The 22,287-nt window shown below is 42.2% G+C and overlaps 1 protein-coding gene across 1 annotated transcript; it reads left to right on the top strand.

Annotated features, from left to right (window-relative positions):
• Positions 1-10,955: 10,955 nt before the first annotated feature.
• LOC147884152 (3-dehydroquinate synthase) lies at positions 10,956-20,897 on the top strand. The gene is made up of 9 exons (XM_087398529.1): positions 10,956-11,135; positions 11,223-11,706; positions 12,438-12,588; positions 12,702-12,869; positions 12,956-13,182; positions 16,108-16,231; positions 19,545-19,607; positions 19,694-19,837; positions 20,485-20,897. The coding sequence occupies exons 2-9, from the start codon at positions 11,336-11,338 to the stop codon at positions 20,614-20,616; spliced, it is 1,380 nt and encodes a 459-aa protein (XP_087254655.1). The 5' UTR covers positions 10,956-11,135; positions 11,223-11,335; the 3' UTR covers positions 20,617-20,897.
• Positions 20,898-22,287: the final 1,390 nt, after the last annotated feature.

The raw sequence follows: 22,287 nt of genomic DNA, 5'->3' as shown, positions 1-22,287 counted from the left end.
TTGTAAACGTTCCTTAGTTAAATGAATGCCACTTGCTTTTTTACATTAGCAATGTGTAACACTTGCATTTTTAATGCCCATGTGCTATAAGGATTATTATTGCTATAAGATTCATGTAATTTTTCTGGGCATGTGCATTTTGTCACAGCTTTATTTTAATTTTTTTGGAAGGATTTTTTAGGATCAACATTGTTGAGGGCATACAACAATTTTTTTGGTTAATATTCATTTTGTGACATCATCATTTCTGGTTACACTCTCCCAAATTAGGAAAAATTGACATACCTTATGGTCCTTGAAGTTTTTTGGAAAGAAAGAGGGTATTAAGCCCTCTTACAAACATAAGGATATCTAAAAAAAGACCCTTGGTGCCCTCAAAGTGATCTTAAGTGTTTCATCCATAATAAAAAATGTTGGGTTTGACAAAGATAACAACCGTGCCTAGGCCATGAAGCCTGTAGTCCCGCATTGCATTGTATTCATGTTCTAACATAATGTGCTTTTGGATGGATGCAGGTGAGTTTGGACACCTTTCCTAGCATCTTGATGCATAAGGATAGAATGGGGGCATATCATCTATGACAATGCAGCACTACATAGCTTCTTTTTTGAAGCTTGACTAGGGCTTTTGCTGCACTTATAGCTTATATGAATTTTCTAATGAAGTAGAAGTAGAAACTCTGAGGTTTTCCAAAAAAACTAAGTTCTAGAACTTATGATGGTTGGATTGGCATGCAGAAGTATGTTTTGTAAGTGGACGAATAGGATACATGAGATAACCTTGATAAATTTTGGACATTTTGGAAGGATATGACTTATTCTTAAAAATCTCAAAAAAAGACATTAAGGAATAAGGTTGGTACAAAAAGGAAGGAACCTCCTTGAACCCCCTCAAAAAATGAGATACCCCAACACCGCCAAAGCGAATCATCTTCCCTACACTTGAATGCTTGCAACAATACAACATTTGCTTTAACCTCCCTAATGATAGCGGAATTGATAGAGGGAGAGAGAGAGAGAGAGAGGAGTGCACATGATATAGCTTCCTATACACTAAGTTGAATTGAACATGAACATGAAGATATACATGTGAACCCCCTAGGGTTAGGGCTAGGGTTTGCCCCTATGCCCTATGTAGATGGTGCAATTTACATCATCCTCAACACCCCCTCTTAAATTGCACTATGTAAGTAGAGGGTGCATATACAAGACCTTTTTGTGTTTCGTTTGGTGCATATGATAGCATCGAAAACTAAAAAGAAAGCTAAAAGAAATTAGAGTAGTATGTGCATATGTGAGCATAGTGACTACATAGGGGAAGCATGTACAATGAGTACAACTTATGATACTGTACATATAAAGCTACCTGTACACTAAGTTGTATTGAACATGAACATGAAGATATACATGTGAACCCCTTCGGGTTAGAGCTAGGGTTTGCCCCTATGCTCTATGTAGATAGTGCAATTTACACCATCCTCAACACCTAATAACTTTTAGACACCCCTATGGCTTATCAGAGCAACTCCTCATGTTCTAGGACAACAAGTCACAATCAACAAAATTGGAGTACTAGACTCGCCCACCTGCCACTCCCCCCGACTCCTACCTTGTTACATAATGACCTTGTAGGCATCTTGAAGGAAATGGAACCTGTTCTTTGTACCCTCATTGAAACTTTTGGCCTCATCCTTAATGCGCTTTGGCATCGCATGCATAGAAGCTAGGTCTTGCCTTCCATCCGAAACACAAGAAGGCTTATTTGATGGAAGTTTTCCTTCATGAGGTCTTTTCCTGTGTTTTGCATCTCAGATTTCCTTATCCACCACCACATTTTTGGGCTACAACACCTACGTCGGTTTGGCTCTTCCTCTTACTTCTACTATCTTTTGCAAAGCAACACCTTTCGGGCATCAGAGTTAAATGCTCTTGTGTCTCTCACAAGACTTCTTTAATGAGTACTATCTACTCATCTATCTTCAAACTTTTGATGAAGGGTGACATTGCCCATTTTCCTGATGCCACTGTAATTATATGCCCATTGGTTTTCTAGGTAGGTAGGAGTGGCATTTATGAGATTGAATAGCTACAATGTTAGATGGGCCTTTTGTGTAAGTGCAAGAATGCTCTCACTAGACATGCCTTATGGCCATTTGATAGCATTATGGGAAATTTGATAATGTCCCACCGATGATACCAAATCCAAAGTCTCTAGCCTCGGTATTTTATGGGGACTAAAGAGCTGCTTCATTAGGTGGGATTATCTAAATTGATACGAAAATGTTCTCTCACTAAAGTTGCCTTGTGAGTGTTTGATAGCATGGTAGGGAACCTTGATTGAGGGTGCTAGGCACCTCAATTTCCCCTAGTGGGGAGGGGGCATGGGGGAGAGTGGGGGGGGTGGCAAGGGGGGTTTGGCAGTATTTGAACCTTGCACCTCCCTCTTCTATTCTCTATTAGCATGTGCCTCAATCACCCCAAGTTTGAAGCTGATTGTTGAGCTTGGCTTTAATCATGCATAGGTAGTGAAATACAAAGTAAAGTCACACAACGTTGTTTATGCTAATCAATGGCCCACTAATGATGACCAATTTGGCTGTAGATTATGATGGCAAAGTCCACAAGGGGCAACTCTTAAAATTTTTAAGTATTTGATCTCCCAACCACTAGCAAGCAGGTATCAAACCTGTAACCTTCTCCGTCTTAGCTCAAAGTTCTAGCCACTAGCCCATCCGACGGTTTGTAATGGGGTGCACTCATTCAAGATTGCCCATGACTTTGAGTACACATTTTTGAGGCGGGGTGTTGCTGATGCCCCTCGAATGCTATCCTTTACACATCCCTATAGAGCTCAACTGCCATGACACTCCCCAAGTGAAAATAGCATGCTAGAGTGAAGCTCACCCTTACACCAAGGACAGCATGGAAATTTCTCAAGTGCCTGACACCTACATTGAAGCCATTCGCAATGGTGATTGAGGAGCTAATATGGACGCAGCAACTCTGGCATGTTTGGAACGTGACATCTACACCATTGACCAATATCAAAGAACTCAGGCTACTAATAGAGCATTGCACCTATTGTGCTCAAAGTTAAAGTTGATATTCGTCTGCAAGGAATATAATCACCTACACGACTATGGCTTCTTTCTTTTGTTTATGGGAAAGGTCCCCACTAAGGACGAGTTTGCGAAGTCGTCTCGCATGCTTTCCAAGGGCGATGCAATTTACAAGACTTCCACTTCATTGGCAAAGGCTTTTTTCAAGTTTTGGTTGCATCTAACGTAGAGAGGGACTGGCTATTGTCATGCTCTATTGGGTACTGTGGAAATCTTTTTCACTCAATTCCTTGGAGTGCGACATTCTTTGTTGATGAAATCCTCCTCCATGAGTGCCCTATATGCTTCTATGTCATCCATATATATATGTGTTTGAGTATTATACATAACTGGGGTTAAGGCACATTGGCCTTTAAACCCCACAACCTCCCACTTAAAAGGCCAATGTGCATTTAAGGGAGAACAATCGAGTGGACATACTATCCAATGCCCATCAATACACGACTGCTATCCTTAAGTACCTCCCTGATGAAATAGTACCTGACCTCAATGTGTTTGGTCTTTACATGAAAGATCGGATTCCGTGCTAGCTGAATAGCACTCATGGAATCGCTATGCAATGTCGGTACACCTGTATGAATCCCCAAATCTCCCACTAGCTGATCAAGCCATATAGCCTCCTTGCAACCTTCTGTGGCTGCAACATACTCAACCTTTGTGGTAGACAAAGCAATGCACTTCTATGCACGAGATATCCATGACATTGCACCACCTGCAAAGGTGAACACATAACCCTAGAAGTGGATCTCTTGCTATCCACATGCCTTGCATAGTCTGAATCTGTGTACCGGCAGATACACATCTCCTCGATACCCTTCATGTACCTCATGATGCACTCAACTACCTCCCAATACCTCTTTCTTGAATTAGCCATATACCGACTAACAATTCCCACTGCAAATGCAATGTTTAGTCTAGTAGCTATCATAGCATACATAAGACTCCCAACTGCTGATGCATAAGAAACCTTGGCCATCATGGCCCTCTCCTCATCTGATTTGGGACTATCTGCCTGACTCAGTTTCACATATGGAGGCAACGGAGTACTTACAACTTTCCCCCCTCCATATTGAAACATTGCAACACTTTTGTAACATTCTCCTTTTGTGAAAGCTAAAGGAGCTTCCTACTCCAGTCACGCGTGGTGCGCATACCAAGAATATGACCTGCAAGTCCTAAATCCTTCATGTCAAAGGCCTCATGCAACTTGGCCTTCAATGCATCGAGCTCATAAGTGTTCTTGCTAGCCAATAGCATATCATCCACATAAAGTGCTAGGAGTATCAGGCTATTATCCTTAGCCCTTTTAGTGTAGAGGCAGTGATCAATCTCACTTCTTCTAAAACCCTAGGACGGAATGAAAGCATCAAAATTCTGATACCATTCTCTAGGCACTTGCTTAAGGCCATAGAGACTCTTTTTCAACTTGCAAACCAAATTCTCTTTGCCCTTTAAGCCTTATGCAAGAAAGTTGTCTTGACATCCATCTGCATAAGCTCCATATCCTATGTTGCCACAAGTCCAAGTACACATCTAAGTGTGGTCATCTTCGCAACCGAAGATAAGATCTCATCAAAGTTCACACCCTTCTCTTGCTTGAACCCTTTAGCAACCAAACGGGCCTTGTACTAAGGCACATCATCACCTGTTACCTTCATCTTGTAGACATGCCCTTTCCATGTCGCAAAGAAACCAAGTCCCAAGCCTTATTTTTCATGAGTGAATTCATCTCTGATTGCATAGCACACTCCCACTTGCACTGATCCTCATGCATCATAGCCTCTTTGTAAGAAGAAGGCTCCCTGCAATCAATAAGCATCACATAGTCTACCCCTGGAACAAATCTCTTAGGGGTCTAGACACTCTAGATGTTCTTCTCAAGGGCATTTCAGCTGGATGTCTCGCTTGCATATTAGCCACATTTGACTCATCATTTCTACCAACAGATGATCTAGCATCTACCCTTGATTGTGTACCTGTGGGAGTACCTGGTGGCACCATTTTTTGCACACTCATGGTGCATGGACAACTTGTTGTCTATCTGCATATGCGGGTGGATTCACATCTTGGACAGTGATTCTCCTCATTTTCACATCCCTCATGGGTGTCTTATGCATCTTCTTCTCATTGAAGACCACATCATGGCTTCAAATGATCTTCTTTGCTTCTGGATACCAGAGACGATAGCCCCTCTCTCCACTTTCTCACCATAACCTAGAAAGATGCATTTCCTAGACTTAAGATCTAGCTTCTTCCGAAGCTCTTTTGGCACATGTGCATATGCCTCACACCCAAATATACACAAATGAGAGTAAGAGGGCTTCTTGCTACTCCATGCCTCTTCAAGAATACCACCATCCAAACTCTTACTAAGTGATTTATTGATCACATGCACTGCAGTCCTCATTGCCTTGGTTCAAAAAACTACCAGAAAGATGCATTGGAAAGCATACATTGCAACCTTTCTTGAATGGTTTGGTTCATATGTTTTGCAACTAGATTCTACTCACGAGTATGAGGAGACATGAGCTCCCTCTTGATCCCACGTGTATCACAGAAATGTTGAAAGCCATGAGAGATATACTCTCCACCAGTATCAATCCGTCGACATTTAAGCGTTCTACCTGATTGATTTTCAGCCAAAGCCAACCATTTTTTAAATACCTGGAACACATCACTCTTTTGAGATATAGCATAAGCCCACACTTTCCTAGTTGCATCATCAATGAATGTCACATAGTATTCAGGCCCGCCCAATGATAGTGTAGGCATGGGACCACATACGTCTGAATACACCAAATCAAGCATTTCAAGCTCTTTCTTTCCCCTTCGTTTATGGGCTGATTTAGTCTGCTTCCCATAGAGACAATGCTCACAAAATTCAAAGTTAGAAAAACTCAAATGCGGTACATAACCTAAATGGCATAAGAGTTTCATTCAATTCTGGCTCATGTGCCCCAAACTGCAATGCCACAAAGAAGTACTTGGCTGCCCCATAGAGACAATGCTCACAAAATTCAAAGTTAGAAAAACTCAAATGCGGTACATAACCTAAACGGCATTAGAGTTTCATTCCATTCTGGTTCATGTGCCTCAAACTCCAATGCCACAAAGAAGTACTTGGTTGCTGGATTATTGCAACAACATGATCAGACACCCCTCATACATGTAAGGGATACAAAGTCCCACACTTGCCACCCCTGGACAAAATCATAGAGCCCTTCTGAATTTTCCAACTCTGAAAGCCAAAAGTGGTCTGAAAAACCAGAACGCACTGAAATGAGACTCTTGGTCAGCTTAGGCACATGTCTCACATTTTTCAAAACAAATGCAGACCCATTTGCAAAAGAAAACTTTATGTCACCTCCTCCCACTATGTCACATGCATAGTTATTTCCAAGATGCACACAACCTATCTTTCCATTGTCATAAGTGGAGAACCATTCCTGATGGGGAGTAACATGGAATGAAGCACTAGAATCCAAAATCCAATCCTGGGAATATGCATCATCTGAAGTGGTAAGCAAGTCTACAGGTAGACTAGTCATGAAGAGAGAATCATTGTCACTATTATCAATGATTGCAGTAATCTCCTCGAGCTTCATTTTTCCTTTGTCCTCCCTTGGACTCTCTTCCGTCTTATTTGCACCCCAATTTGCATTCTTTTTCTTATCCTTTTGCTCTCTTTTCAGCTTGTAGTAATCCCTTTTCATGTGACTGTTCTTACCACAATGGTAACACTCAATGTTCTGTGCCATATATTTGCTACAAGACTTCCCTCTTTCTTGGGACTTCTCCCTGAACTATGATCTACCCCTTTGCACATTTAAGGCTACATCCTACTTGTTGCCATCCATAGACTTCTATCTAATCTCCATATGTCTATCTTAATGAAGGATAGTGTCACCAAAACTCAAGTCTCAAAGCATCAAAATGCATCTAACTCATGTGCATATACTATGCACCCATATGAGCAAATCTAGCTCAATAGAAAATGCCAACCTGCAGTGACAAAACAATGGCAAAGCCAATGCCAATAAGAGCCAAATGCCTCAAGCATAAACACCATCCATGAGCATAAGCATCAATAATGTCTCAACATAGTTGCGTCAACTACAATGCGTCGAACCTTTCCCTCAGCATAAAAGAGCATCTGTGCATCCAAATGGCTTGTAAAGCAACCCAATGCAAACCACGACTAAGAGCACATAGCTCAGACTGCAACCAAAGTGATCTGCATAAGGTATATCCAAGAAATCACGACCACATGGCAATGATCGCTAGTGAAAATAGAACGTGGGATACCTCAAAACATGGGTGTCACTGCATAATCGGACTCACCAAGATTTGCAAATATCTCTCTTATGTTGGAACTCCAAAATCCCAACCAATGAATGGGAAATAGGGAGTCAACCCTTGCAATTAACTTGTAAATCCAAAAATCAAAGGTTTAAACCTTTGAATGGGTTTTTGACAGAGAAACAGATGATTCGACACCTCAGCGAGACGGAACTTTTCAAAATCTCTACGAAATCATGCAAGAGCTGACAAGTAGGGGTTTTTAGGCCTTCGAAATGCAATGGAACATACCGTGGTCCCAATCACCGGGTCCAACACATGGACCAAAAAACGTTTTTGCAAACAAATCTATTTGTAAACACCATCAGAGTGCAAATGATGCACAACATAGAAGTTTTAGGACCTCTTGAGTCCACCGGGACTGACAGATTTGTGAATGGTTACTTCATACTCGAGTTCCAACACATTTAAAGAAAAACGTTGAAGCAGAGGCATTGAGTCAAGAATTCCAACAAAATGATGCAAAATTCAAGAATAAAGGTGTTTTCGAACTCCCAAAGTGCAATGGACACCAAAAGCAGACAATGTTTGCCTCTATAGGTCATTTCTAACTCTCAGTCACATCAAAAGGAACAGGGGAATCATCAAAAAATGTATTTTTCTGCTCTAAAACCACTCAAAGAGCTTTCCAAAGGTTTTTGCAAGGTCTCTGTACACCAGGATGCAGGTGAAGTCACCCAATGGAGCTTCTCCTTCCTCCCATAGAGTACAGCAGCAGACTTCGGGCTCCAGGCACACACTCGGGCTTAGCTAGAACACCCACGCTTGGATACCAATTGAGAGATCTCAACAACGAAAGCGAAATGGAAGAGAGTGAGAGAGAGGGGGAGCCAGAAGAGAGAGCCACACAAGTTTTGGTGGGTGCAGAACACCCTAATCTATGTCATCCATATATATATGTGTTTGAGTATTGTACATAATTGGGGTTAAGGTACAGTGGCCTTTAAACCCCATAAAGGAAAGCTGCTTATAGGCGTCAAATGGACTTGTTATCTTCTCTAATGTGTGATTCCCTCTTTTAAGCTCTTCAGAATCACTTTTCGATCCTTATCTTCCTCCGCTCCTCTCAGCATTAGATGCAGCTAGGATTCAATTGGGATTGAGATGGCTTGATCAAGGAGACCGCCCCTCTGATTTTTTTCTGCCACGTCAAGGAGAAGCACCAGTGGGAGAATATAGCAGCCATTACCAATATGCAGGGGAGGGTGGTGATTGATGAAGATGAGATAGCAGGAGTGTTTCAAAAGCATTTGGTTGGCACTGTGGGCACTCGACCAAATCATTCGCCAGATTATGACCAACGGGTGTAGAACTTCCTAGTGAACACTCCCTCTGTAGTCACCCCACAAGAGGCAATTATGTTGCAACGACCTTTCTTAGAAGCCGAGCTTAGATATGTTGTCAAAACAATGGCAAAGGAAAAAGCCCCTGGCCCCAATGGGATATCAGTCGAGTTCTACCAGCAATATTGGAGAGTTTGTGGGCATGATCTCATGGCACTGCTTAACCATTGTGCTCTCAAAGGTTATCTCCCACCACCTATGAACCGAGGTGTCATCAAGCTAATCCCGAAATCTTTCAGCCACATCCTTGATTGGCGCCCTCTTACTGTGCTCAATGCACCGTACAAAATTATGGCCAAAGCCATGACTCTTCAGGTCAAGTTCATCCTGCCTTTAATTATTCATGCACGCCATTATGGGCTCCTCTATGGTAGAAACATTCAAGATGCCATCTTAAATATGTTGTTGGCCATCGAGCAAGCGGTCTCTTCCAATGAAAGATTCATGTTGGTAAACCTCGATTTGCTGGAGAAGGCTTTTGATCGGATAAGCTGGAGCTTCATATTGCACATTATAATACACCCGAGATTCGGCACTGGGCTTTGTCACATCACCTGTACAACGTTCACTAATGCGTCGGCCACATTATCTCTGAATGGGTACACAGAGGTGTCCAATGCGCCAAGATTGCCCGCTCACTCCATTGCTTTTTGCCATCATCATCACTGACCCCCTCCTCAGGAAGATTGACTACTTGATCAACATTATGGGTCTTCCTATCCCAGATGGCTCCACCTTCTCCTCACAGTTTTTTGCTGATGATAATTCAAATATCCTTTGCATAGAGAAAAGGAATTTGGATAATCTTTTGCAGCTATATGCCGAATTTGCAGTTGTATTGGACTCTGGATGAGCCTCCGGGATGGATTTCGCAGTACGGGTTCAAAATCATCAAAGTAGGGGAAATGTTTCGGTACTTGGGCTTCCCTTTGCTTGTCCAAACAAAGGTTGGAATGGTTTGTTGCCAAACTTGGACATAAATTCCATAAATGGAGAAACAAGCCGCTCTCTCTACTAGGCAAGTCTACCGTAGTAAAGCATATACTCTCCTCACTAATGGTATTCAGATCCACCATTGTACCATTTGCTGCTAATAAATATAGGGAACTACAGCATCTATGCAGAGATGCGATCTGGAGAGATCAGTGGTGGCCAAGTTTTCCTTGGGGGTATGCAATTACAACGAGGGGCGAAGGAGGGCTCGACAGTCTTCAAGATGGGAGATTCGGGAAGCTGGAGTGTTGAGCTGGTCGAATGGAGCATTATCCTTGCAAGAGGTAATACCGTCAGATTTTCTAGTTAAAACAAGGAGATCAGAGACTTTGAGATGCAAAGCTTTGGGTGTTTGCAACGGGGAAGGAGCTATATTAATGAAGATAATAAAAATACAAGAAAATTGAAAAATACAGCTTCTAGAAACAAGCAACTAACAAAGTTTCGGCCTCTGGCAAAAATAAATAAATATATATATATATATGAAGGAAAGTGTTTTTAAAGTGGCTTTGATGGCCAAATTCTTGCAATTAGTGCCCCACTGGTCTGATCTACCGTGGCCCTCCTCCATGGTCGAGGAGCATTCGAGCCGTTTCCCATGCACCGATAGAACAAGGGACCGCGGCTAGACGATGAAATTCAAGGATGGAGGCCCCATGGTTGGGAGGAAATTGTTCAGCAAAGCAGCAACAACACGAATTGGGGAGAGTCATGGTTGTCAACCGCCCTGAACCTGCAACAGCAGCAACATGAGCATGAACAAGCAACTGACTTAAGCGTGAAGAGGGCAAAATTGGGCGAGGGAGGGGTGTCTATGGGCACTAGTGCCACCACCTGGAGTCGCTCTATGTCTTCGGTGAACCTATTCTGCAAATCTGGTTGCATTCCATGTCCGAGTGTTCACAGAAAACCTGCAAACTATATACAATGAACCTGTAGCATTTTCATTTAATTCTCGGGAAAAACCTTCAAAATTGGAAAACCCAAGTTTTGTGATCTGTTAAGAAAAATGTTTTGTGTGAACACGGGACCATGTGAGAAGCAAAAGGCGCACGTGTGGAAAGGGAATAATAAAAAGTGAGTTGGGAAAATTTTTGATGTCCGAAGACTGGTTCAAATCATGTGATGGCCACTTACCATCTTTCATCTTCTTCTCTTCTTCTTTGTGGCCTGTTTTTTGATGCATCAATCGCAGTTTTTGCTCTCAGCTTCTCCTTCCTCGATCCTCTCCCATCGCTTCAATCGCAGTTCTTGCTCGATCTGCACAGAATTTCGTTTCTCCATCCCACTCCCTTCGCATTCCATTTCGTTCCTTCCTCTGGTTCGTACCCTCTCGCTTTGACACGCATCCCAAGCTCCCCTTTCACTCCTCTAACTATCTCCTTGGCGCATTTTGGATTTTGTGAAGATTCCGGACGCGTTCAGTGCCGATTCGACCCTGGTTGCTGCTGCAAACTCTTCATTTTGTTGCCTACCGGAAGGCATTTTGCCAAGATAGATTTAACATAAACTGTGGCCGCTATGGCTGCTGCTTCAAGCTTCAGCGCCACTTTGACCTTTACCAATGTGGAAACGAGCAAACCACTCGCGTTGAAAAGCTGCGTCGCCTCTCGAAACGCATTGCGTTCGGAACTTATCATATCTCCTTCGAAGATTTTCCATCGAAGCTCGTTCACCGGGTGCCAGTTAGTGAAAAAAGCGGTGGAGTCTCGGGAATCTAGAGTTGTTAGAGGATTTCACAACTTACAAATTAGTGCGAGCTCAGCAGTTTTGGACGGGACGCGCTCAACAGCTCAGAAAGATATGACCGTAGTGGATGTTGACCTCGGTAACCGCAGCTACCCGATCTACATAGGGTCTGGATTGCTCCACAGGCCTGAGCTTCTTCAGAGGTATGTCAAAATCTAATATTCATTCCTGCTTCCCAAAAAAAGGTTGGTTTCAGTACTTCATCAGTTCAATTATGTGGAAACGTTTTGGCTGCATCCCAACACTTTGTTGTACCATATGCGCGGCGCAACATAGTCCTCCACTCACTCGATTAAATCCGCACGAGGTGCGGTTCCTTGTGGCTAACTTAATTGTCTACATATTTCTGACATCATCGTGAATCTGCTTTCCGAGTCGAAGTACCGTGTCCAAGGTAGAACAGGTTTTCTACAGTCCTTTGGACCAGAGTAAGCATTAGCGGAGTTCCGGCTGTGGAAATGGGCTGCATTTTATCTTTGTTGAGCTTCTACAGCTTGATTCATTACCATGTACTGTAAATTCTGTGCCGCTGTGCTATAAATATAGGTGTTTGTTTGGTCTTAATCTTTTCTGATTCCGCAGTGGACAATTTGGGAAGACCCAATAGGAACGAATTCACGTCCTTTTCAAGTTCTGCACCCTGAAAGCTCAGTTATAAGGTCACATTGGGATTTTGATTTCAAGCAACGGCAAAAAACATTCCTGTATCTTTTAAGTCCTTTGTTTGTCTTCGTATTTTGGATTGTCGGATGAATCTACGTTAATGACTGTTGGTCTGCAGTTGTTTTGGATTGATATCGTTCAGAAACAGATTTCGTGAATGTGGGAAGCTCAATGTAGATGCAAGTGGGATCTGACCTTACTATTTCTGTAGGCACATCAAGGGTAAACGGGTTTTGGTGGTCACAAATACGACAGTGGCTCCTTTATATTTGGACAGAGTTGTTGCAGCTATCAAGCACGGAGGTGCCGATGTCAATGTGGAGAGCGTTATTTTACCCGATGGAGAAAAGTACAAAGATATGGTACAGATTGACTGGTTGTAATTTGGCTACTATAAAATTCCTCTGTCTGCACTTAAACAATTGAAAAAATGCTGAAAAGTTTCTGAAAGTGGCATGTGATCCTTGCTGTGCAGCAAACACTCATGAAAGTGTTTGACAAGGCTATGGAGACAAGAATGGACAGAAAATGTACCTTTGTTGCTCTCGGAGGGGGTGTGATTGGTGATATGTGTGGATTTGCTGCTGCGTCTTACCTGCGGGGTGTAAATTTTATACAGATCCCTACAACACTGATGGCTCAGGTCTGCTGGAATCACTTTGGTGGCTAATTTCATGGTATCTTATTTCATATTGTAGTAACAGCACTAATTGGTGGTATACAATGTAGGTCGACTCGTCAGTTGGGGGGAAAACCGGAGTGAACCATCCCCTTGGCAAGAATATGATTGGTGCCTTTTATCAGCCTCAATCCGTCCTTGTGGATACAGATACCCTCAACACTTTACCAGACAGGGAACTTGCTTCGGGGGTTGCTGAAGTTATTAAATATGGACTGATTAGAGATGCTGCATTCTTTGAGTGGCAAGAGAAGAACATGGAAGCCTTGATAGCAAGGTACGAAAACTATGTGCCTGGAGTTCTGTTGAATTTGTATAGAAAGTCAGATCAGTCAGCTTGTAATATGCACATGATGCAGCGCTTGATTTGTTGATGATGCACGTATCTCTGCAGGTTACACATTGGTAGTGTGCATCTTCACATGGTGTACAGATTGCCCATATCTTTTGCTCAATCTTCTTGCTTATATGAAGGCTCATGTTTGAACCACTAGGATCTTGATCTTTGATCTTCCTTCTCTCTCCATATGTTTTATTCTATAAGAGTCATTTTACAGGTGGACTCATCATTAGTTTCTATCCTTCTTCTCCAAGACGGAATTCTAGAGCTAGCTAAAGATTGGAGGTATGTTAGTAGGAGAGTCAAAAAGGCTTTGATATAGTCCAAGGGCCAGCGCAGTTTATGTAGGAGGGAATAGTTTCCTATGGAAAAAAAGTATAGTCCAATAGGTGCAGCCAGCAAGTAGTTGAGAGGAAAGGAGAGGTGAAAAAGGAGGGTGCGGGCATGATAACATAAGTAGGGGGAGGCAGACCACCTCCAATGGCCCTGTGCTGCAGATGCCAAGGCAGTGACTTCGCATTGGCTTTCCCCTTCAGGCTTCAACAGATTACGTGGGTTCTGGTAGGCTTTTATGTCATGCCCCCCTTTAGGCCAAAGCAAATTGGCCTGGCTTGGTGATTTGAATTTATGGGCACGGTTGGAGATGCTGGGGGCTCCCGTTGCATGAAGTTGCCACTTGCGGGCAAAATAATCTGCCCCCTTAGGAGGATAAGAGGCCCTTGAGCAATTAATATAGGTTAATTGATGTACTGCCTAATCGATACACAATTTTAGGAAGAGCATTAAGCAAGATTAGTCAATTATCAAGATATAAGGCTAGGTATGAATTAGGAAGAGCGAATGCTTAAGAGGCATATTGTTGCCCTAGCTCAATATGTAAGACTTGCATTGGGATAGCCAAGCCCTTGACTAGTGCTGGTTTTAACTGAGAGGAGACAATCATTGCAATGTGAGCCTGATCTCAGGCACTTCTCTGCAAAGGAGCTGAGCTTGCAGAAACGAATCACAATACCTGGTATCACTTGTCTTCCTTATCTTTGTGCAGCTTGGAAGTTTTATGAAAACCCTAAGAAACCTATATTCAGTGGCTTGTAATACTTCTCTAACTGATGTCTCAAAGCGGTTGAGTTATTTCTTCAAGGTCCATATTCCACACTGTCCATGAACTTTGGAGAAACCTATTGAGAGAGGCTGATGTTCCAGTATATTTAAGTTGAATTTTGAATGATTCGGTGGGAGTTATACCAGTCAATTTTTTAAAACTCCTTGGAGTGTAGAAGAGAAGTGTACTTCGCTTGAAACATTTGACTTCACTACACTTTACACTAAGGAGATTGGAAGATTTGAAGTCACGAATAGGACAGCTTGTTTCACAAGTTTTCAATTACAAATATGAAAAAGATAAATGCAAACTTTTAAGAGTTGAAAATCAGCCTTGCATTTTGTTTTACTTGGATGAAATCTAAAAAGCAAGGCCTTGATTTAAAGCAGAAAGGGTGCTAAAAAGTTGTAGATGTTGAAAATGTCCTTTAGACTGTGAGAGCAAGAAGAAGAAAAACAAATGCTTTTAACTGTGATCAGCTTGGATGTATGGTGCATGATTGCAAGAAGAAGAACACCATATGAGAAAAAGGAGTCATCCAAAAACACATTGAGTGCCTCACACAGAAGAACTGGCTCTCAAAACAAAACAAACACATATGAGAAAAAGGAGTCGTGCAAGAAGGAAGACTCAGAACCAGAGAGAGCTAACCTAGTGAAAGAAAAGTTGCTCTTGGTGATTACACCCAATAGCCCTGAGTTTGGATTTATTAACTAGGGTGTCCCTTTGCTGATGTCGGACATTGAGCAATGGTAAAAGGATCCAAATCCCTTGGTGAAGGTGAAAGACAACTGCCTCATATGTGGACTCACAAACAGGGCATTGTCTAATCTCTACTATTATGACTGAAGGACGATAAAATTGCATTTTACACTTTAGACACAATAAGACTGATAGGGTCTGAACCAACGGCCATATATCTTTCACTAGCCTGTGTAATATCTCCTTGTGGAGATATAAAAATGTGGGAAAAGAGAAAGGGAGGAAATAGAAAAGATGAGGAAAATTTAGCTACACTCATAGGAGACTACACAAAGTATGCATGAAACGTGAAAATTTGACAAGGTGTGTTTTTTTGCCTTAGACACCTACATACGGCAAATTAAATTAGATAGTGCAATGTGTTATACAAGCAGACTCCATGGAATATGCCACTCTTTGTAGGAGAAGGTGAGGTTACTAGGGGATTTCTTGTTCTTAGGTAAGGGACTCTTTCTTGAACAGGAGGAGTCTGAATTTTTTAAAGGTCCTTGGTTATAAGAGGGATGATGGTTGAAGGATGTGATTTGAATATGCCTTGTTTCAATGGAAAGCTGGTATGTTGTGTGCTAATGTCCATCAGTGGAGCTTTGCTTATTATGTTTTTTTCCTTTATCACCTTGGGTTGTGGAGATATTTTTCAATTTGTAAGGTTGGTCATATTCGTATTACTACAATAAATTGAAAGAAAAAGAAATAGTTGTGAATTAAAAGGGCCTTCTCCTTTCATGTTATCCGTTGCCCTTCATTAGGAGTTATGACAAAAACTGAGTATGAACGCCTTTGTGTAATTGGATGCTCATAAGTATGTTGTTTGTGAATATGTGTGACAATGTGAGTGCCTATGCTTAGGCTACAGTGGGGGTGTCATAGTAGCTAGGAGTTTGTTCTTGTTAGCCTTGTGGCCATTCTTGGGATGTTTGAATGCTAGTTTAGCTTTGTTGCCTGTTCAAATATGAGGGAAAATTTTGGCTGTCTAATAGTTTGATTGCTTTTTGTAGGGACCCAGATGCTCTAGCTTATGCAATCAAGAGATCTTGTGAAAACAAGGCAGAGGTTGTATCTTTAGACGAAAAAGAAGGAGGTTTGAGAGCCACCTTGAACCTTGGTCACACTTTTGGGCATGTGAGTTTTGCCACCTAGATTTTCTTTTCAGTTTGTAAGTTGCATGAATGTGAATGTTATCATGAGGAGGTCCTTTCAGGTGTGATGCAACTTGACAATTTTTTTACTTTTTTCTATTTGGTTGTGTTCTTGAAAACCAAGGCTATTTATAGTGGGGCTATTCGACATTTTGGTGATGTGAGCTTAAATTAGCCTCAAATTGTGTAATAACCTGGAACGTTCTACATAGAATTGATTTTCACAATGTTTTCATGTACAGTTTGGGCAAGGTATTCTTTAGAAGAAGTTTGAAACAATTGTATGATAGACTCTTGCACAACTATAAAACCCCCTACAATTGCAAAGTATGGAAATCTGTGCCAACAAACTTCAGGATTGTTGAACTTCAAGAAAACTCCATTGAGAATAGATTTGTGGCTGTAGAAGATCACCTGATGATCCCTCTATCGAACTCTGCTTTGTCACCCAAAACAAGGAGACATGCTATTTGAGCGACAAAGGAAACCAAGGCGAGACACTGCCCTACAAGACGCAACCCTTCAAGGAGTGTGATGAAAACATGCACCACTGATTCAAAACTCAAATGTAATAAGCAATGGAGGCCACACCCCCTAGACTAAGTAACCGTAACTACTAACGATGCCAAATTTTGCCAAGATACAGCCAACAAATAACCAATACATCGCCACATCATGCATATGCTCATTGACCTTTTTAAAACCTTTTCATACTCAAAGAAGCTACCACGACTCCAAGATGGACTAAAACTTCTAAGATGGTTTAAGTTGGTGCGTTGGTGCATTGGGATCCTAGTAAATGTATGACATGCCACCCATGATTGTATTGGTTTGAGTTGGTGCATCAGACTAATTGTTGGTATTGTGCTTTTTGGAGCTAGGTCTTTGTTCTTTGGTCAGTACTAACGATGCAAAATTTTGTCAAGATACAGCGAACAAATAACCAATACATCCCCAATTTCACCAAAAACTAACCTGGAGACACTAAGAATGAAAGAGCATTAATTGGACAAGGCATGACATGACTCCACACTCATCATATTGATGTTTCAAACAGCGTAAGTTATCTTGGATAAAAACTTTGATGTCGGAGCTTGTCAGTTTGAAAGGAACCAAGAGCTGATGAGAGTGCATTGGGCGAAAGAGATGAAGAACTCGAGCATTAGAAAACCTATCAGTCTGACAAAACAAGTTGCGTCATTATTGCATGAAGGCCATGTTGGGTAAATTGATGTTTAGGGGACACACCTATGGACATGGTCATGTGGTGTGTGTGTGCCAGTGTGCTTGTGCTAGTGTAGGACATGGTGTAAGTGCTAGTGAGCACCATGGTAGGTGTGTCAGGTGACCTCCATTCAGTACTTGTCTAGTCTACAGTTGTATTCAGCCCTCTAGGCTAGACATTGTTTATTATGCCTTTCCCTCTTCAGAAGCCCGCTTATTCTCTCCCTCTAATTCTCACACACTCCACAGCATCACTTGTGTTCTGAGTGCATCACATGGCAACCATGATGCTGCCCTAACCAGGCGCCTCTGATCTTTGTTGGTCAGAGAAAGAAAAGAGCCTTCTGGGAACCTGGAACAGTACGGAACAGATCGGTCATGAGCAGCAGCGTGTACAGCTCTTTTGGAAGGTCTGTAGGGCCTTGGAGAGATAGGAACAGGTGCAGCAAAGGGCGAGATCAGAGGCGTCTGGTTAGAGTAGCACTAGGTGCTAGTTCGGGGCTGTTTGCAGCTCCAGACAGAGGCGAGCAGGTACGACTGCAGTACGGCAGCATGGTGGGATCCATGGGCAGGGAGCTTTGGCCCCTTTCCAATAGTCAAAGTAGTGAATGATGTGGCCTTGAAGTTGCCGTTACCTTTGACATGGACAATGCATCCCGTTTCTCATGTGTCATGCCTCAAGCCTTATGTGGGTCCGGCACTTACAGCAGTACCGGATGTGGAGCAGCTAGAAATTGTTGATGAGGCCGAGGTCGTTAAACGTGAGCAAATCTTACTTCATTGGTCGCAAAGAGAGACAAGCAATCAACAATGCTTGTATGCAGTCAAGTTCAAGCACAAGGGCTCCCGCGAAGCACCATGGGTGGAAGATGACGTTTTTGCAGCATACAAGGAGGCCTTTTCCATACCCTAGTTCGAGTTTCAGCAGAAGGGGATGTCACGGGCATCTGCAGCCCGTGGACATGCTGGACTGCCACGCAGGCAGACATGCAGCCAGGGCTGCCACACAAGCAGGGACTGTCACGCAGGCAGCAGCAGACAGGCCAGGTCAGCAATGATGTCAGCAGGGAGGTGCCACATCAGCAATGACGTCAGCAGCCATGTGGCAGCTTCGGTGGATAGTACAGGTGGGGCAGCAGACTGTCCAGTTGGTGGAGCAGCAGGAAGATGGTCAGCTATTGCAGGGGTCCAAAGGGCCTATAAAAAAGCAGTCTTTGGCCCTCATTCCCCATCTCCTCAGGCAGCTCTAGCACACAGCCAGTTCCAGATCAGGGCCAGAGAAGACTGCAGCAGTAGTTCTCCAGTTATCTCCTTGTAGTGAGGGATTCCCCTCCATTCAGTACTTGTCTAGTTTACAGTTGTATTCAGCCCTTTGGGCCAGAGTCCAGACATTGTTTATTATTCATTTCCCTCTTCAGAGGCCCGCTATATTCTCTCCCTCTGATTCACTCCACAGCATCACTTGTGTTCTGAGTGCATCATTCTTTCAGTTCAGTTAGTATTGAGCAGGAGAGACAGTGAGTCAATCTAAGACCGTCTTGAAAAATCATCGTTGAAGATCAAGACACGTTTTCTCATAAAAAGATGCAGTGTCCCTGAGTCCATGTGCCATCTCCTTAGCCAGGAAGGCAGTTTTTACGATCAAAGCTGCATATGTGAACATTCATATGTAGTGTTTCTGCCTGCTGTATTGTGCAACCATATGTTAAACCAGAGAAGACTGATCCTTTGATTCGCACACAGGAACTGTACACAGAAATGATCGTCAGGGAAAGTGTCATAGTATTTTCTGGAAAATGTGACCATATCTGTATTGCAGCATGCTCTTGATAGACTTACTTTAAACAGTCACTTTCCTATCGTCTAGTAGCCGATGAGAAAATAGATAGTGGTGACCATGAGGCTCCTGTGTTCTAATGGTATTTCTTACTACTGCTGGCATAGATATGCTAATGCTTAAAGCTAGCTTTTGCCTATGTGATTGTCAAGTAAGTCTCTTGGTTCATATTCGCTTTAGCTTGCATGTAATAATGGGGGGCCTGGGCTTACATGCACTTCTGTTTTATGTGCAGGCTATAGAAACAGGCCTTGGCTATGGAGAATGGCTCCATGGAGAAGCAGTGGCTGCTGGAACGGTATGCTCAATAGTATAGGTTGCTTTGACTTGGTAGCGAATTAACATGTTGCTAACTGCAGGTCTGCCTCTTTATTTCTTATGCAGGTCATGGCAGCATACATGTCACGCAGGTTGGGTTGGATAGATGATACTCTACAAAATCGCACCACGAGGTTGCTGGAAAGAGCAAAAGTGCCAATTGCTCCACCCAAAAGTCTAACAGTGGATACGTTTAAAAAATATATGGCTGTAAGTTCCCTTCAAATCTACCTTGTAGAGTAAGGATTCAAACAGTCGACTGATGTTTAGACAGAGACAAAGGACATGCATAGGCTCATGGGCACTGCCAAGCTCACTTACCTTATTACTGGCACCTGCACCAGCACACACGTTTCGTATTGTTCTAGACGTGATTGTCGAGTTTTGGCGCACACGGGGTGAGTGACCCACCAACAATAACTTATGTGTATGTGTTCAATACGGGCATGTGATATATTAGTTTATGCACCATGGTGGGTATTGCCTATTTTGATCACCATTGCTAGTTATCTGCTATGGAAAACTTTCAGAAACTGGCTCAAGGTGTCAAGTATAATGTAAGGAAGTTCATATTATGATGTGACCTTTTATGGAATACTTGTACGTGTGACCTGTGATGCTTGATGCACTCCACACAATGCTCAAATGCTTGGTTTGAAGCTTGAGGACTCAACATATGTGAAGTTAAGAACACGAGTATTTTTGTGCTATGATTTGAAGTTTGTGATCATATCTTCTCTATGTATGTGTAGCTTAAAAATTTCCCTCTTTTTCAGCCTTGTCCCCAAAATCTTTGTTTTAGTGGAATAATTATACACGTGGTTTTTCTAGAAAACTTATGGTATGTTAATGTGCAGTTGGACAAAAAGGTAGCAGATGGGCACTTGCGAATGATCTTATTGAAAGGTCCTCTTGGAAACTGTCTCTTCACAGCAGACTATGACCCCAAGGCACTCAACGAAACCCTTGACTTCTTCTGCAAAGCATGAGTTGAAATCTGCACATTGATTTTACCTAATGAATCTCATTATTTGGGAATGCTGATGCACGTCGTGCTAAGGCTCCAAAAGTTGTTGCATATGTGTCTATTGTAACCAAAAGTGACTATTCTTAAGCCCACAGCTGATAGCAAACCTTTTTATCTAGATGATAAATAAATAAATGTTTTGCTTCATCAAATTTGCAAATGTGAATTACCTCCATCATGGAAGTCTTGGGAAGTGCTACACAAACCTACCATTCACTAGACTGCATAAGGTGACTTTATGCAAGCTTTATACACATGGATTAAGTTTGTTCAATTTAGAACTTGCCCGTGTATTGCAGACCACTGGTTCAGTTGTACTCTTGCATAAGCGTTTTGGTCAATGTATCAGGTAGTACTTAAAGCAACATTGCTAGCACAACCCCCACACGTGCTTGCAATGCGCATGAAGCTCTCATAGATAAAAAGTTGTTCTAATAATTTCATTCACACATTCAATATCTAAGAGGCTTGAAGAATATTATTGAATGCAAACAGGCACATGCTTAAATATGCAATATATTTTGCATTATTCAGTAGTTAGTATGTTATTGGATGTGGTCATTTCATCTAAAGTTCCAACACATGAATGTTACTGTTGACAATGAAGAGGCACCTTAGATGTACAATCTAAGAGAACTCAAGGCATGTTCTACTTGTTTACCTCAGAAGTTGGACTAGTCAATTGGCACCTTACAATTGGTCAAGATATCTCCTCAACAGACTTGGCGCATGGATTCTCTTGCATGCCAAGGTACTTGATTGTAAGGATGCTCATAAGAAAATTAGTCACCACATGTAAAAATAGGTCCAAATCTCAATATGCTTCAAGTGATTTATAACGGCCAAGTGCCTTGGGAATGTAGCGAGCTAGATGATTATGTTACAATAGGTTCATAATGAACATGTGCGCATGGGAGATGGATGAATCTATTTGGGATTCACTTGCAATAGCTCAAAAATATGTTATTGACTCACGAGAGGAGTGTGAACAGGGAAGGATGGTAGGAGAGAGACATTTATACTAGCCTCTCATATGGCCCATGCTTAGTGTCCACTCTTTGCCATGTGTCCTATACATCACTTTATATTTTTGGTAAATGAGCAAGGAGTTTGCCCCTTGAGGACTATTTAACTCTCTTCATTTCATCTCATCTAAGGTTTTTCGTGTGTGGATAGTGTTAACTTATTTGATTTAGGGGGTTGAATTCTTTTGCCTTTTCTATGCATTGGGGTTGAGACTTCCTCTTCCAACTTTTGTGAATTGAGACTTGGTCAACTATGATGTGGAGATTTAGAAACCTTGAGGGACAATTGTGACATAGACTCTAGAATTTAATCTCTATGACAAGATTGCAAGTTCCTTTTCCTTTCCTAGGTAGTGATGCAAAATCTTGGAGATTGAGCATACTTGGAGTTAAAAGACTTGGAACTTGGAGCGCGGTCAATCATGTCATCTTTAATGCTTGTGTGGTGGGTTCAAAATTGCTTTGCCTTTTTTGTTTTTCTAGGTTCAAAGTTCCTTTTCCATTTCTAAGTAGTGGTGCATAATCAACCCAAAGGTGAAGGTTGGAAATTTTGGAGCTTGAGGGTACTTTGGAGGTTGAAAGACTTGGAACTTGAGCACGACCGAGTA

Source organism: Dipteris shenzhenensis, chromosome 27 (genome assembly GCF_047967505.1).
Source record: "Dipteris shenzhenensis isolate YYH24624 ecotype China chromosome 27, Dip_SZ_1.0, whole genome shotgun sequence".
Classification (NCBI taxonomy): Eukaryota; Viridiplantae; Streptophyta; class Polypodiopsida; order Gleicheniales; family Dipteridaceae; genus Dipteris; species Dipteris shenzhenensis.
Note: the sequence above shows the minus strand (reverse complement) of the source record. Positions and strands in the feature narration are given on the sequence as shown.